General features: G+C 50.9%; 1 protein-coding gene across 1 annotated transcript; it reads right to left on the bottom strand.

The window, feature by feature from the left end:
- Positions 1 to 3,602: 3,602 nt before the first annotated feature.
- Positions 3,603 to 4,535, bottom strand: LOC131571873 (olfactory receptor 14I1-like). The gene has a single exon (XM_058824627.1). The coding sequence runs from the start codon at positions 4,533 to 4,535 to the stop codon at positions 3,603 to 3,605; it is 933 nt and encodes a 310-aa protein (XP_058680610.1).
- Between the last annotated feature and the right edge of the window lie 10,496 nt (positions 4,536 to 15,031).

Below are 15,031 nucleotides of genomic sequence, written 5' to 3'. Positions count from 1 at the left end.
GACACCTGGAGCTTGTTCTCCACAACCCCAGGCCTGTAGAAACCACACAATGCCCATTGTGTGAGAAGGGGAACAGCAAGTTCACCAGCCTCAGTGTCCTGCCAGCTCAGCCAGGCCCACTGGAACATTGGAATCCACGACCACCAGGGACCATCAGAGAGAGCCCCTGGACAGAAGAACACTTGGGTAACGGGGAGAGGAAATGTGTTATTGATTTTGGGGAAATTAATATCATATGTGTGTTTAGTCCAGGACAATCAATGAATATATGTGCAATATACAGAATATAAACAGAAACTTTCCTGTACTCAGCATGCACAGCTTTGGGAGGAGCTCTCCCCTGTGCATGCAGCTGAATAAAGAATGCAGCGTCTTAATGCTACATTGGGGTTAAGGATTTTTCTTTTTTACCAAATTTTGGGTAACAGTCCCACTGCCAAGGAAAGCTCTGTCTGCTGCTGTTCACAAACAGAGAAGGGCTGGTGGCAGATGTGGGGCTCGGATGCTGCCTGGGGCACAGTGACCATGAAATAATCAAGTTTTCAATGTTCTCTGAAAGAAGGAGGGGCAGCAAGAAAACCTCTACACTGGAATTAGGAAGGGCAGACTTTGTCCTATTTAGGATGCCGATTTGGGGAGTACCAAATCAGGTACTGATTTTTTTAAAGAGAAACAGCCCTTAAAAACAAAGGGGTCCAGGAAGGATGGACACATTTCAAGAAAGTAATCTTAAGGGGGAAGGAGCAGCCTGTCCTAGTGTGGCAAAAGATGAGCGATTGAGGAAAATGACTGTCCTGGCTGGCCATGGAGCTTTTGTGGGAACTCAGGGGAAAAAAGAGAGAGCATCAACTTTGGACAGAAGGTCAGGCAACTTAAGAAATGTTTAAGGATCTTGCTAGGTTAAGCAGAAAGAAAAGCTGAGACATGGAAGCTCAATGAGAACTTAACCTACCAGCTTCTGTAAATAAATGCAAAATATTTTTATAAAAATAATTAAACCAAAGAGAGGGATAAGGAGAACATCTACTCTTTATTGGATGCAGTGGAGAATATAGTAACTAAAGATAAGGAAAAGGCTGACCAACTTAACACCTTCTTTGTCTCAATTTTCAACATTAGGACAGGTTTACCTCAAGAAAAGTGTTCTCCTGAGCTGGTAGATGGGCACAGGGAGCAGAACAGCCACCCTGTAATCCAGGAGGAAGAAGCTGGGGACCTGCTGAGCCCCTCAGATGCTCACAGGTGTCTCTGGGAGCAGATGGGATCCATCCCAGGGGGATGAGGGAGCTGTGGATGAGCTCCCCAAGCTGCTCTCCATCATTTGCCATCAGTCCTGGCTCAGCAGGGAGGGCCCAGAGGGCTGGAGGTGCCAGTGTGGGCCCATTGCCAGGAAGGGCTGGAAGGAGGATCTGGGGAACTCCAGGCCTGTCAGCCTGACCTGCGTGCCCAGCAAGGTTATGGAACAGATCACCTTGAATGCCATCACAGGGCACCCACAGGATGGCCGAGGGATCAGAGCCAGCCAGCATGGATTTCAATATCTGCATTGATGATCTGCATGAGGGGACTGAGTCCAGCATCAGCAAATTCGCAGATGACACCAAGCTGGGTGTGAGTGTGGATCTGCTGGAGGGTAGGAGGGCTCTGCAGAAGGCCCTGGACAGGCTGGATCCAGGGCCCAAATCCAACAAGGTGAGGTTTAACAAGTCCAAGTGCCGGATCTTGAAATTTGGCCACAACAACCCCTGCAGCACTACAGGCTGGGGACAGAGTGGCTGGAGAGCAGCCAGGCAGAAAGGGACCTGCAGGGACTGATGGACAGCAGGCTGGACATGAGCCAGCAGAGTGCCCAGGTGCAAGAAGGCCAATGGCTCCTGGCCCGCATCAGGAATGGTGTGGCCAGCAGGAGCAGGGCAGGGATTGTTCCCCTGTGCTCAGCACTGCTTGGGCAGCACCTCAAGTGCTGTTTGCAATTCTGGGCCCCCAATTTAGGAGGGATATGGAGGGGCTGGAGCATTTCCAGAGAAGGACAACAAGGCTGGGGAGGGGTCTGGTACACAAGTCCTGAGAGGAGTGGCTGAGGAAGCTGGGGTTGTTTATCTTGGAAAAGAGGAGGCTCAAGGAGACAAGGCAGTGTCTGGGCACAGGTTGGACTTGATAATCTCCAAGGTCTTTTCCAACCTTGCTCATTCTTTGATTCTCTGGAACCACCCTTGGAGCAGTTGCAGGATGAGTCCTGGGCCTCCTCTTCAGGAGCTCCAGCAGCCCAGGTCCCTCAGCTTCTCCTGCCAGCCCCAAAGCCCATCCTGTCAGTCCTGCAGAGCCTCTGCAGCTCCTCCTCACTGCCCAGAACAGGGAGCCCCAGAGCCAGACACAGCAGCCCAGATGTGCCCCCCTGGCCTGGGGTGCCGCTGGCAAGGGAGCAGCACCAGGCACTGCAGGAGCCTGCAGACAATTCCTGCAGCACTTGCAGGATGATCCTGCTGCCCAAGGGATGTTCCCATGGTGCCAAGTCAGGAACTGCAATGGGGAGTGGGGCCAGAGAGTAAAGGGCAAACAGGGATGGGCTCCTTGGAGGGGAGGAAACAGGGATGGGCAAGAGGGAGAAATCTGGAACGAGAAAGAGGAGAGAAAGCAGAGGTGAAGCATAGGAAATGCTCAGGGCAGTTTGGGGGTGGCTGCCAGGCAGCCCTGGCTCTGAACAACAGCGTCTGCAGCGGGATAGGAAACTCCCAGCTGATGGGAACAAACTTTCTGGCTGAGTGCAGAGGCCAGGACAAAGCTGAGTGGTTTCCCTGGTGTCCCCCAGCCCTTGCTGGCCCCAGGGGCTGATGGCATTTGTGCTCCCTCAGCTTCATGTCCCCACACCAACAGCATGGGGGTGCTCCCCCTGCTGTGTGCAATGCAAACAGGGGCTGCTGAGCCAGTGCTGCCGTGTCTGTGCCTGCAAGGATGGGGCACCTGTGTGAGCTGGGGGAGAGGCCAGAGCTGCAGAGGGGGGGATGTTTTTGGCAGCTCCATGAGGACACTGGGACACTGCCCTGCACTGTGCAGCGCACCGGGGATGGATCAGCCCCTGCTCTGCTGCTCCTTCTTGTCTGCCCTAGGGCCCTTGCAGAGCCCCAGCCATGCTGTTTGCCACCCCCAGGGCTGTGCCCGGCCCCGAGAGCACTCAGGCCCTGCAGCAACACCAGGGCCACCAGGGCAGTGGGGCAGGGCCACGGCAGCAGCACTGGCAACACCAAGTGCTGCTGCTGCTGGGCACAGCTGCTGTGCCAGCACTGATCTGCCCCCAGCTCTGCACACAGACATTGCTGCTGCAGCTCCAGAGAAGGCAACAAAAGGGCATCTCTGCAGAAAACTTGGTTGGGAGTTCCTTTATTTCCTTTAAAGTCACCCAGAGTGCAGCCCCTCATTGACACAGTCTGTGGCCACAGGCAAGTTGGAGAGAAAAAAAAAAAAGGGAAATGGCAGAAACAATGACATTTTTTCTGGACTATATTTAAACATAAAACAAAGGAAAAGAACCTCCACAGTTTAGCCAAAAAGAAGTAGCAAAGATGACTTTGATTACAAGTTATTTGCAGATATTGCCCAGCAGTTTAATGTTTCTGAAAGCATGCAGTCATCAGTCTCCACACTGCAGCCTTGAGCTCCTGGTTCCTCAGGCTGTAGATGAGGGGATTCAGGGCTGCAGGCACCACTGAGTACAGAACTGACAGGACCACATCGAGGGATGGGGAGGAAATGTTGGGAGGCTTCAAATAGGCAAATGTGGCTGTGCTGATAAACACGGATAGCACAGCCAGGTGAGGGAGGCAGGTGGAAAAGGCTTTGTGCCGTCCCTGCTCAGAGGGGATCCTCAGCACAGCCCTGAAGATCTGCACATAGGAGAAAACAATGAACACAAAACAGCCAAATACCAAACAGGCACTGACAGCAAGAAGTCCCACTTCCCTGAGTTGGGATTTGGAGCAGGAGAGCTTGAGGATATGTGGGATTTCACAGAAGAACTGGCCCAGGGCATTGCCATGGCATACGGGCAGGGAAAATGTATTGGCTGTGTGCAGCAGCGAATAGAGAAAGGCACTGGCCCAGGCAGCTGCTGCCATGTGGGCACAAGCTCTGCTGCCCAGGAGGGTCCCGTAGTGCAGGGGTTTGCAGATGGACACATAGCGGTCGTAGCACCTGAAGGTCAGCAGATAAAACTCTGCTCCAATGAAGAACATAAAGAAAAAGAGCTGAGCAGCACATCCAGTGTAGGAGATGTCCCTGGTGTCCCAGAGGGAATTGTGCATGGCTTTGGGGACAGTGGTGCAGATGGAGCCCAGGTCGCTGAGGGCCAGGTTGAGCAAGAAGAAGAACATGGGCGTGTGCAGGTGGTGGCCGCAGGCTACAGCGCTGATGATGAGGCCGTTGGCCAGGAGGGCAGCCAGGGAGATGCCCAGCAAGAGGCAGAAGTGCAGGAGCTGCAGCTGCCGCGTGTCTGCCAATGCCAGCAGGAGGAAGTGCCTGATGGAGCTGTTGTTGGACATTTGCTGGGGCTGCACTTGGGGACCTGTTTATGGAGAAAGGACAGTAAAGACTTAGGGGAGGTACCTGTAAACAAAATCATGGCCATTTCCCATACATGCTCCTTCGTAACACATAGACATGGTCTTTAATGTTTAAGAGTTCTGAGGTTTTCTTTATAAGCTCCCCCCATGTCTCTGGTGGTTGTTTTGGATATAAAAACATAAGCATGTCTGAGGCCCTCAGGAAGAACACAGTGAGTTCCCTGGGTCAAGGAGATGAATGCCGACTGAGGAGAGATGGTCTGTCATTCTGACCTGTTCAGAGTTTCTTTGGGCTTTAAACTTTCTCAGGTGGAAGGTGACCACCTTCTTATGCTTCCATTAAAATGCCACGACCTACTGCTGGGAGCAGATGGGTCCACCACAGCCCAGCTCCACATTTGTAGCCAAGGACTCACTTGGCTCATTTTACCAACTCAGCAGCATTTTCTGTGTCACAACACCTCTGCCTTTCCCCATCAATCTCATAACTCAGAGATGCTCTAGGACAGGTTTGCACCCTGGATTGAAGCTCCCAGCCTGGACTAAAATCTCAGGGAGACTCCCAAGTGTCCTTATGCTGGCATTGGATTGAGGGAGATGCAGCTCCTTCCCTGGCTGGACTGACAGCATTGCCCAGAGCCGGGCACTGGGGACAGCGTCACTCTGAGCCAGCTGTGCCCTCTGCCAGAGCCCCCAGTGCTGGGCAGCTGCTCCCAGCCCTGTGTTCTGCAGAGGGAACTGGGCCCGGGGCTGCAGAGCTGCCCAACAGCTCTGCTGCAGCTCTGCCTGCACAGGAGGGGCTGCAAGCCTTGGAGCCCCAGCCCTGAGGGCACAGGCTTGGCTGGGGGCACAGGAGGGAGTGGGCTTGTTCAGAGGGAGGGGCTGCACTGGAGGGGCTCCTGTGGGCATCTCTAAACTCTGCCTGCCACAGCATTGCTGGGTTTTGTTTTCTCTCCTTGCCTGATCTTCCCTCTGCTTCCTGCAGATTTCCCTCCTGCAGGTGTTTCCCTGTGCCTGATCACTCCTTGCCAGCACTCACAGACCACAAATCTCTGTGAAATTATTGATCACTAAAAGTAACAGTTCAGATGTCTCAGGAATTTGTCAAAATTCATAATCAAACTTTAATATATATCTCTCCTCCCTCCCATTCTCCACTAGTAGGAAACTGAGTACAAAGTATTAGGAAATGTCCTTTTGTTTGCCAAAATCTTTATCTTGGAAATATTGTATGACGTATCAGAACCCCTCAGCATTTTAGACCTTCACGAGGATTTCACCTCCCCTGCACCAGAAATACCCAGAGTTGCACTCACAGAGTCTGTAGGCAGTGGGATGTTTCAGCTTTAGGAGTTCACTGCAGGTGCTGCAGCTGCATTTTCCTGCAGCCAGAGGTTCCTGTGCCAACAGCTGGCAGTGATTCTGCCCCAGGCACTACTCAGCTCCTTCCGAGCCCTGACTGATTGAAGCTCTCTGTGCCTCTGTGCTGTGCCCACGATGGCAGCAGGCAGTGCCCCAGCCCTGCTGGGCTGGCAGAAGAGCTGCTCATCAAGAGAAATGTGCTTTTGAAGCTCCTCTTGGTTACCAGGAGCTGCCTCTGTGCCAGGAGCCCAGCCCAGCTCAGCAGCACAGACACAGCACCAGGACTTTAATGAGCCTCTGGGGCTTTGTGCTCAGGCCCTGAACATCATTCCCTGAGAGGGAGCTGAAGAAACCTCTCCAGAACTTCAAGTCAGAATCCAACTCCAAAGTTTCTTGGACTTTTAATGGGTCCCACTGAGGGACACAACTGAGAAAGCATCCCCAGGCCTTGGCAGAGCAGAGAACTGCAGGCAGTGATGACAGGTGGGAACAAAGAGAAGCCAAGTCCTTGTGCCCTGGGGCACAGCAGGGTCAGTGCCACCAAGGGCTGTGAGGAGACACCTTGTCCTGAGGCACTGGGGCCTCCTGGCACAGCCGCAGCCAGGCTGGGCACTGTCAGCCCCTTGTCCTGCCCTCAGTATACCCCCCTAGCCCACATCCCAGTGGCCTCAGGGATCTGCTGGAAGGAGTCCCTGAGGAGCCTTGGTCATCCATGGCCCTGGGGGCTCCTGAATGCTCCCTGTAGGGACTGCAGGTTTTTGAAAGGACTTTGGGTTTGGCTTTTGCCTTGAGTCTCTGAGATGTCTCTGCCATCCTGGTCTCCAATTATCTGCTGTACTTAGTCCCTGGAGAGGCTTTGTCAGTAACAACACTCAGTGGGACTCATTAATACTTCAAGGTACTTCAGTTATTTTAAGCTACTTGGTATTTCCCTTTTGATAGAGAGTCTGTGAGATGTTTGTGCAATCATGGCTCCAATTCTCTGGTTTAATGAGTCCCTTGAGATCTTTGTACTGACACTCAGTAGGGCTCATTAGCACTTTGAGATACTCAAGGTTTTTAATGTACATTATGGATTTAAGGATACTTTTAGGTAATTTTATGGATTTTTCTTCCGACACGGAGTCTCTGAGAGGTTTTTGTGCCTTCCTGACCTGCAGTTCTCTCCTCCAAGGAGTCCATAAGGAGCCTGTGTTTGGTATCTTCCCTCTTTCTGTTTTACTACCAAGATGGAACTAAAAGAATTTTGTAAGGCTTTCTGAAAGCATCCAAACAAACATGAGACAATTAACAATACAACAACAGCTAAGAAAATAAATGTCCTGTTTTAGACAGGCATCACCCAACCCTTTAGTCCCTTGGATTGGAAGAGTTCATTGACCCAGTCTTTGTTTTCCACTTGAAGCTTCTTGAACTCTTCATTCAGTACTTGAATGCTCTTGTGGATTGACTCCCTGTGGCTGGAGGGGTTCATGCAACACATGTCCTCAGTGTCTACACAGCCATGCCCATGTGCCCAGAATAAAAATTCTATCGCTGTTCTACAAGGTGGCATGTTTGATGGTCGCTTTGTCTGAGAGCAGGCCCTTCAGTGTGAGGGAGTAGCATTGGTTTGCTTACTTAACAGGCACCCAAGATGGTCTGATTGTCCCAAAGCTTTAGCTGCAGCCACCCAAGGCAGTCCACATTGGGGGTACTATGATGTGAGACCTGGATTAAAGCTTGCAAAGCCATCTCTTTGATATCATCCTATACTTCTCTGGGGACACCTGCTGCTTGATCATCTAGTCGGCTTTGCTGTCCTTCTCCAGCTAGATGGCTGATTGTCAATTCTGCTCTTGCCTCATTATTAGCATAGTCTGCTATTAATTGATTTAGTAAACACTTCCATCCCCCTTCCCACAGGTTGTATTCTGTAGGAGACAACAACGTGGTGCTAATACATTTTAAATCATAGGGGGTTATGATGTGCTGTAAACATGGCCCTCATTAGGCCATTAAAACAAAGGAAGTCCTTCCTATGGTCTTTAGCTGCCCTACACAGATCCTTGATTTCCCTGTAAACCAATGGCTGATACCTGGGATTCTGCCCCCTTCTTTCATAACATACGGGGGCAATGAGGGGTTTCGAGACTATTTGCCAGGGTCCTTCCTTAATTGCTTCTTTTCGAATCATTTCCTAGGGACCTTCTGGGGTTGAGGGGAAAGGTGGCTCTGGGGAATCCAAACTGTCTTCCAGGGAGGAAGAATACCTTGGAGGAGAAACATTCTGATTAGAAATAGTGTGACAGTTGGGCTTAGTATCTGTGACCATGGGGTTATATTATTGCTGAAGGGTGAGGCAAAGGGCACTGCCATTTTGTCAGGTGTTGGGGAGGAAGGGCCTTGATTTATGATGGCAGACTTCCGGGGTAGAGTTCTGGAGGCATTTTCGCAGGGTGAAAGTGGAATGATTGACAGCAGGGACATGACCCACAGTTGTGGGGATGGAGTTTGGAGGTTCATTCAGGGCGGAAGAGAAGGTTGTGGTAGCAGGAAGTGGAAGAGCCAAGATGGAGGGAGGATGATTCGGCTCCCAAGCCACATTCAGGCTCCTTCCATCTTGAGTCTCCAGGGCATGATATTCCAAGACCACGAGGCCATTGCCATCTTGGACCATTGTGGAAGGTCTGAGAAAGGCATGTTTGAGGGGAGGTCCTGAGTTAGGAGTGACCAATGGATTGAGTTTTTGAGACATTGCTTGCTGATGAAGGGTCTCAGGGATGGTATGGAAGATGGGAAGCATGTGGGCTGCAATGGGCTCCCTTTTGATCGAAAGGTTGTACAGTTTAAGTCCCACTGAGTCCTAAAATTCAGTGGTATGGATTTCATCAGCAGAGGCATCTGGAAAATTTTTAATGATCCACCTCATGATTGATTTTAATTTGTTCTTTGAAAATATTTTGTCACGATCTGTTAGAATTAACTTAAAGCATCCATATAAACTCCTTTCTACTTTGGACATCTAGCTGCCCATTTTTCTCCTTCTCCGCCTTAGAGGCAACAGCCACCAGAGCACACCAAATCAATAATGGGACTTGGGTGCATATTGTAAAAACACAGTGGCAAAATGGGCAATAAATGTCTTGCATTTCCCTAAACCCACCTGCAATCCTATACAGGAGAAACCGTATTTGCCCCTGCCGATCCTGGGCCAAGGTCCCTTGAAGGAACAATGAATCCACCAGGCCTGGAACAATCCAAAATCCTGGGGAGCACTGACCTATCCATCAGCTAACCCCAGCTGACGTGACTGGCACAGGGAGGCTTGAATGTCATGGTCCCTGTTCGGGTGCCAAATGTCACAATGAGGGTGGTTGCGACCTCTGAGTCCCTGACTTCAGCAGGGTGAGGGTGGCAAAAATGAAAAGGAGTGGGTTCGATGGAGTTTCCCAAAAAGAACTTTAATTACAGGGTGAAAAAGAATAAACATGGAGAAGTCGAGCACGGTATGAGGGGCAGTATCCTAAAACCAGAGACAAAGAGGAAATCACAACATAGACCCTTGGGGCTAGAAAACTAGAAAAATAGAAGTAACAAGTAACCAATAAACCAATACAGGATTAGAACTTGGACAACTTAGCATAACAACAATAAAGGCTTATTGGAAAAGTCTCAAGCTCACCCTAAGTAAATGGAATGATTCCTAGAACTTGAAACTCACACCCAGTTCTTCCAGGGTAAAATCTGTCTGACTCTAAATTACAACTGGGCTAACTCCCACACCTCTGCTTTGCACTGGCCCCTTGGGACCATGCGGCCAAACAGAGCCACAATGCTGTCCTTGGTTCCACAAGGCTCTGCAGTGTCACAATGGCCCCTTCATTTCACAAGGCTCTCAAATGTCACATTGATCTCCATAGGAAGGAAACCACAGAGCCCCAATGTTTCAGGAGCTGATGAACAGCAGCCATCAGTAAGCCTGACCTGTCTGTCCTGGCCGATTTGCTTGGAGCAACCCTAGGATATTTGAAATTACGAATGCAGAATCCTAATTCAGAACATTTGTGCTTGGAAAAGAGGGAATTTTTTTTCCATACAAAGAAAAGCTAAGAGCCCTTTCCAGTGTTTGGAAAATAGATGAGTGCTGCGACTCAGGAGTCAAAGGCCAGCCAGACCTGTCTGTCCTGGCAGCTTTTGTCTGGGAGCAATCCTTGAATACACAGAAATTTGGAGGTGGAATCGGAATTTTGGCCATGGATGCCTGGAAAAAATGGACAGTTCTTTTCCATAAAAAGAAAAGCTCAGAGCCCCAATGTTTCAGGGGCAGATGGGATTGGCCTTCAGCATTCCAAAGTCAGCCTGACCTGTCAGGTGACCCCTGGGAAGCCAAGGCAGCCACACCTATTTCATGTTCCCTTCCTTCCACAGGGCCCTGCAGTGTCACAATGGCTCCTTGCTTCCATGGTGCCCTCAGGTGTCATAACGGTCACTTGATTACACAAGTCCTTAAGGATCTTAATGGTCTCCATGGTTCCACAAGGGCCCACAGTGCCATAATGGTCTATTGGTTCCATGAAGTCCCGCTGTGTCCAATGGCTCCTTGGTTCCATTGGGGCCCAGTAGTGCAACAATGATTCCTTTGGTTCCACAACTTCCCATAGTGTCACAATGGCCCCTTCCTTCCATGAGCCTTTGCAGGGTCACAATTGTCTCCCTGATTCCATGGGGCCTTGCAATGCCGCAATGCTCTCCATGGATCCACAGTGCCCTGCAGGATCACAATGGGCCTTTGGCTCCACAAGGCCCTGAAATGCAGCAATGGCCTCTTGGTTCCACAAAGCCCTGCTGCTTCACACTGGCCCTTTGGGACCGTGAGGCCAGACTGGGCAACATGTTCTTGGTTCAAAGAGAACAGAAAGATGTTCTTGGTTCCACGAGGCCCCAGAGTGTCACAGTGGCCCCTGGGATCCATGGTACCCTGCGGGGTCACAATGTTCCTCTTGGTTCCACAAGTCCCTAAGTGTCACCATGGCCCATTGGTTCCACAATGCTCCGCAGTGTCACAATGGTCTCCATAGGAAGGAAACAAGTGAGCCCCAGTGGTGCAGGGGCAGTCACCAGAGAAGCAGTCACCAGAGGTCAAGTTTAGCCCAGCTTGTGTCATCCTGGTTTTTTAACATTTTCTAAGCCTTCTGATGTTGACATTCTTGTAGTAAACTTTATCACACACTTTCTGTAAGTACCTCATTGTTTCGCATTCCTTTTATGGAGCAGGAGAGAGTTGAAGGGCTGTTGGTTTGATCAGTGTCATTGGAGAGGTGGCACTGTCACCCTCCAATCCGCTGTCACTTTTGGAAAACTTTAAATGTTGGAGTCAGAATATAAACTTCACTTTTTTTCTTCACCTTGAGAACAGCCATGTGTGCTTCTGTTCTTTCCTGTCCCCTAGTGACATCAGGTGATTGCTAAAGTGTACTGCAGCCTAGGCTGAGACAAAGTCTGGATTGCTGGTGAGGTTTTATTGTCACCCCTCTTTGGTGCTTTGCCTGCTGTTCTTGGGGTAATGGCAACCACTGTGGGTTTCAAGGAGGATTCCCTCATTTTGGATCTCTGGAGGGGGGGTCCTGGAGTGGAAACAGGTTTCTATTTACTGGAATGAATTCGAGCGATTGCTTCTGTGGGTCTGAGAGCGAGGGCTCTTTTCAGACTCTGCAAAGCCGTTCTCCAAGGAGGAGTGGTCTCTTGTGGGGGTACACCTCATGGAGTGTCGACGGAAGGAGACCAGGAAATCAATTAGATCATCACAGGCCCAATTTTATTGATCAGTACGGCGGGTTAAATACAGTTCATAATGAGCTTCATACATATTGCAAAAGTTGAGCTCAGGATTGGTCAGTTACATATCAGCACCTACGCCTACTTATGCATTCCTATGGTTCTACTTTTGATACTTTCTACATATTCTCAGGATATATTCAGGAATAATCTCTACTCCCTATCCTCATGTTGCAGCAAGGTCACTGACTGGTGACTTCTCCTTTCAGCTTACTGACTGCTGACTTCCCTCTCTCAGCTTGACCAGCGGCATTATGTCAGTATGGCCTTTCTCAGCTAACCAATTATTAATAAATCTCTCCACAATGGAGGCCCTCTTTGATGACTGCACCGTAGACGTGGGATCGCTGCTGGTGCAGTGGAAAAAGTGTGAGGATTTTGGCAGGGGTCTGGTTCTTGTACCCCTCGGAATTCCCAGGGGACCCCTTCTGTCTCGGACATGGACGAGGGGAAGTTTGAGTTTCTGTGCAATTTGGAGCTCTCTCCCCACCCTGAGGGACAGGTCCAACCCGGGGGATGGCGATGGTTCCCCCGGGGTGGATTTGGCTGTGCCAGGCTCCCTTGTGCCGCTCTGCAGTGATGCGGCTCCACGGGCTGCACCTCTCTTGGCACCTCTCCACTCCTCCATGTCGGGGACAGGGCCCCGCGCCAGGCTCGTCCTGTGGCAGGCATCTTTTCATTAAAATCCTTTCATTAGGATTTTTCTTCCCGAAGCTGAGACCTTTCAGCAACAAAGTGTAAACAATGGTTATCTGCTGCTGTGCAATGAAACAGGTGGATCCATGATTGGTCTCCTTTGGATGTTTGGATTTACTGACCACTCACAGCAGAACTGCCCTTGTTCTCTGATGAGACACAGATCTTTGTTATTCATCCTTTTCGATTCTATTCTTAGCATTTTCATTTATATTACTTTTTAGTACAGTTAAAATGTAGTATATATATATAATAAAATAATTAATCAAACCTTCTGATCATGGAGTTAACATTCTTGTCTCTCTCTCATCCTGAAAACCCTTGTGACCACCATCTCATCGTCCCAGTCCACACTGGGTTTGCAGGCCATGCTGGCATCTGTGCCCGCCAAGGTGCCCCCTGCCAGGGCCGTGGCACAACAGGGCGCTGAGGTATTTACCTTTAGTGTGAATGCCAACACGGCTGGCAGGAGACCGGTGGGTGCCCGGGGCTGTGGCACTTCCTCACCGAATTTGTGGACACTTTCCTCGTGCCAAGTGACCGTGAGTCCGAGGAACCCCGAACGTTTCTGGCAAGAAGCCAAAACCAAGGCCGATGAGATGTCTGAGCCTGCCTCCTCACGGCATCTGCCGGGTCATGGAGGGGGCTCCTCTGGCTGCAAGGGGTGCAGAGGCGAGTGGTGTTGAGTAGGCTCCCAGTCAATCATCTCCTCTTGTCCCTGTGGGGCTCAAGGAGTGGGACACAGCAGGTGCTGTGGCTTTGTCGGAAGGTCCCCAGGCTTTCCCTATGCTCAGGGGTGTTACTCATAACACCCATGAACCGCTTTTGTATAAGCCGGAGAGGGAAGTCCATGATGCGGTTGCTCAGCATGGTTTGGAGACTGCTGAGGTTATGCAGACTCTCTGGAGGGTTGCTATGGATGTGCTGACACCTCATGACCTCTGTTGTGTAGCACATTCGCTTTTTGACTTTGTGCAGTTTGATGCTTTTGAGACCAAGTGGGCTCGTTTGGTGGCCCAAGCGGTGGTGCAGAATTCTGCACTGGCGCTGCAGGGCCCCAGGCATGTGGATGTCACTGACATGCTGCTGGGCACAGGGCTTTATGAAAATGCTCAGGGGCAGGTTGGCTTCGATCCCCTTATGCTTGACCAGTGCCCCACACTGGACATGGCAGCGAGTGTTCAGACCCTGGAAATGGCTGCTCTGAGTCAGCCGTTTGCAACCATTGTCCAGGGGGATGATGAGCCTTTCATGGCATTTGCGGCAAGGCTGACTGCATCTGTGGAGAGGCAGGTGCCTGATACTGTGGCAAAGAGTATTGTGATTGCAAACCATGTGAGGTGTAATTGGAATGATGCTTGTAGTAGGGTCATAGTGGCTCTGCCTGGTTTTCCTACTGTCTCTCAGATGGCAGAGGCCTGTGCGGACATCATCCACTCGGGTCAGAAGTTGGCTGCCGTGGCTGCCGCTGTGCAGCCAGTCTGGGCAGCACCACAGGGCAGGCAGCCACAGCAGGGGACTGTGCAGGCTGGCAAGAAGCAGGGGAAGAAAGCACAGAAGGTCAAATTTCCCATGTTCTTATGTGGTCAGTGTGGTAGGCTGAATCACATGTCCAATATCTGCAAGAGGACTCTTCATGTTAATGGCCAGGCTTTACCGTGCTCGGGAAATGTGAAGCAGAGCGCGCAGCAGGCACGTGCCCAGACACAAGCTTCTCTCCAGACCCTGGAGACGATGGAGGTCTCCTTTGCCAGCTTGTAGCCAGCACCCGCGGATCAGCAGGTGTGGACGTCTGCACCACAGCAACACTTGTCTTAGAATCTTGTAAAATACACAAGGTTCCCCTGGATTCCTTTGATCCCTTGGGTGGGGGCATGAGTGCTCTCCTGATGGGGAGATCTGGTGCCACCCTTCAGGGCATCATTGTGCCCCTGGGGCTCATTGATGCAGATTTCACAGGGCAGATTTGTGCCATGGTCTCCACACCCACCCCCTCCCGTCATGATCCCGAAAGGGACACAACTGGCTCAACTTGTGCCTTTTAAGTCCTCTGTTGGCAGGACAGCTGACCGGTTGCGTGTAGCTGGTGGCTTTGGATCCACTGGGCCGCCTCAAGTTCACTGGCCTGCTGTCCTGACCAAGGACTGTCCCGAGATGCTGTGTACCCTGTCTGTTCCTGGTGCGACGCCATCGGAAATCCACCTCCGCCAGCTTCTCGACAGCGGTGCTGATGTCATGGTTCTCTCCCTTTCAGCCTGGCCCCCAGAGTGGCCCCTGGATCCGGTGGGGACATCTGTCGCGGGTCTGGGAGGGACGGCGCAATGCTACATGAGCCTGTGGCCCATGCTGGTGGCAAACCCAGAGGGACAGACAGCCTTGGTTAGGCCTCATGTTACTTCAACTCCTCCCAGCCTCTGGGGGAGGGATCTTCTTCTCTCTGGGGGTGTCGTAGGAAGGGGACCAGGACACCAGGTGGTTCATCACTGGTCCCATTTATTGAAGAAAGCATCAAGCACTTATACAGCAAATAATAAGCTTATGAATATTCTGTAAGCCAAGCAATCTATTGGTTAAACTATACCATGAACTCTTCCTCATTC

This window comes from Ammospiza caudacuta, unplaced genomic scaffold, assembly GCF_027887145.1.
Source record: "Ammospiza caudacuta isolate bAmmCau1 unplaced genomic scaffold, bAmmCau1.pri scaffold_39, whole genome shotgun sequence".
Classification (NCBI taxonomy): domain Eukaryota; kingdom Metazoa; phylum Chordata; class Aves; order Passeriformes; family Passerellidae; genus Ammospiza; species Ammospiza caudacuta.
This window is presented reverse-complemented; position numbering and strand designations above follow the sequence as displayed.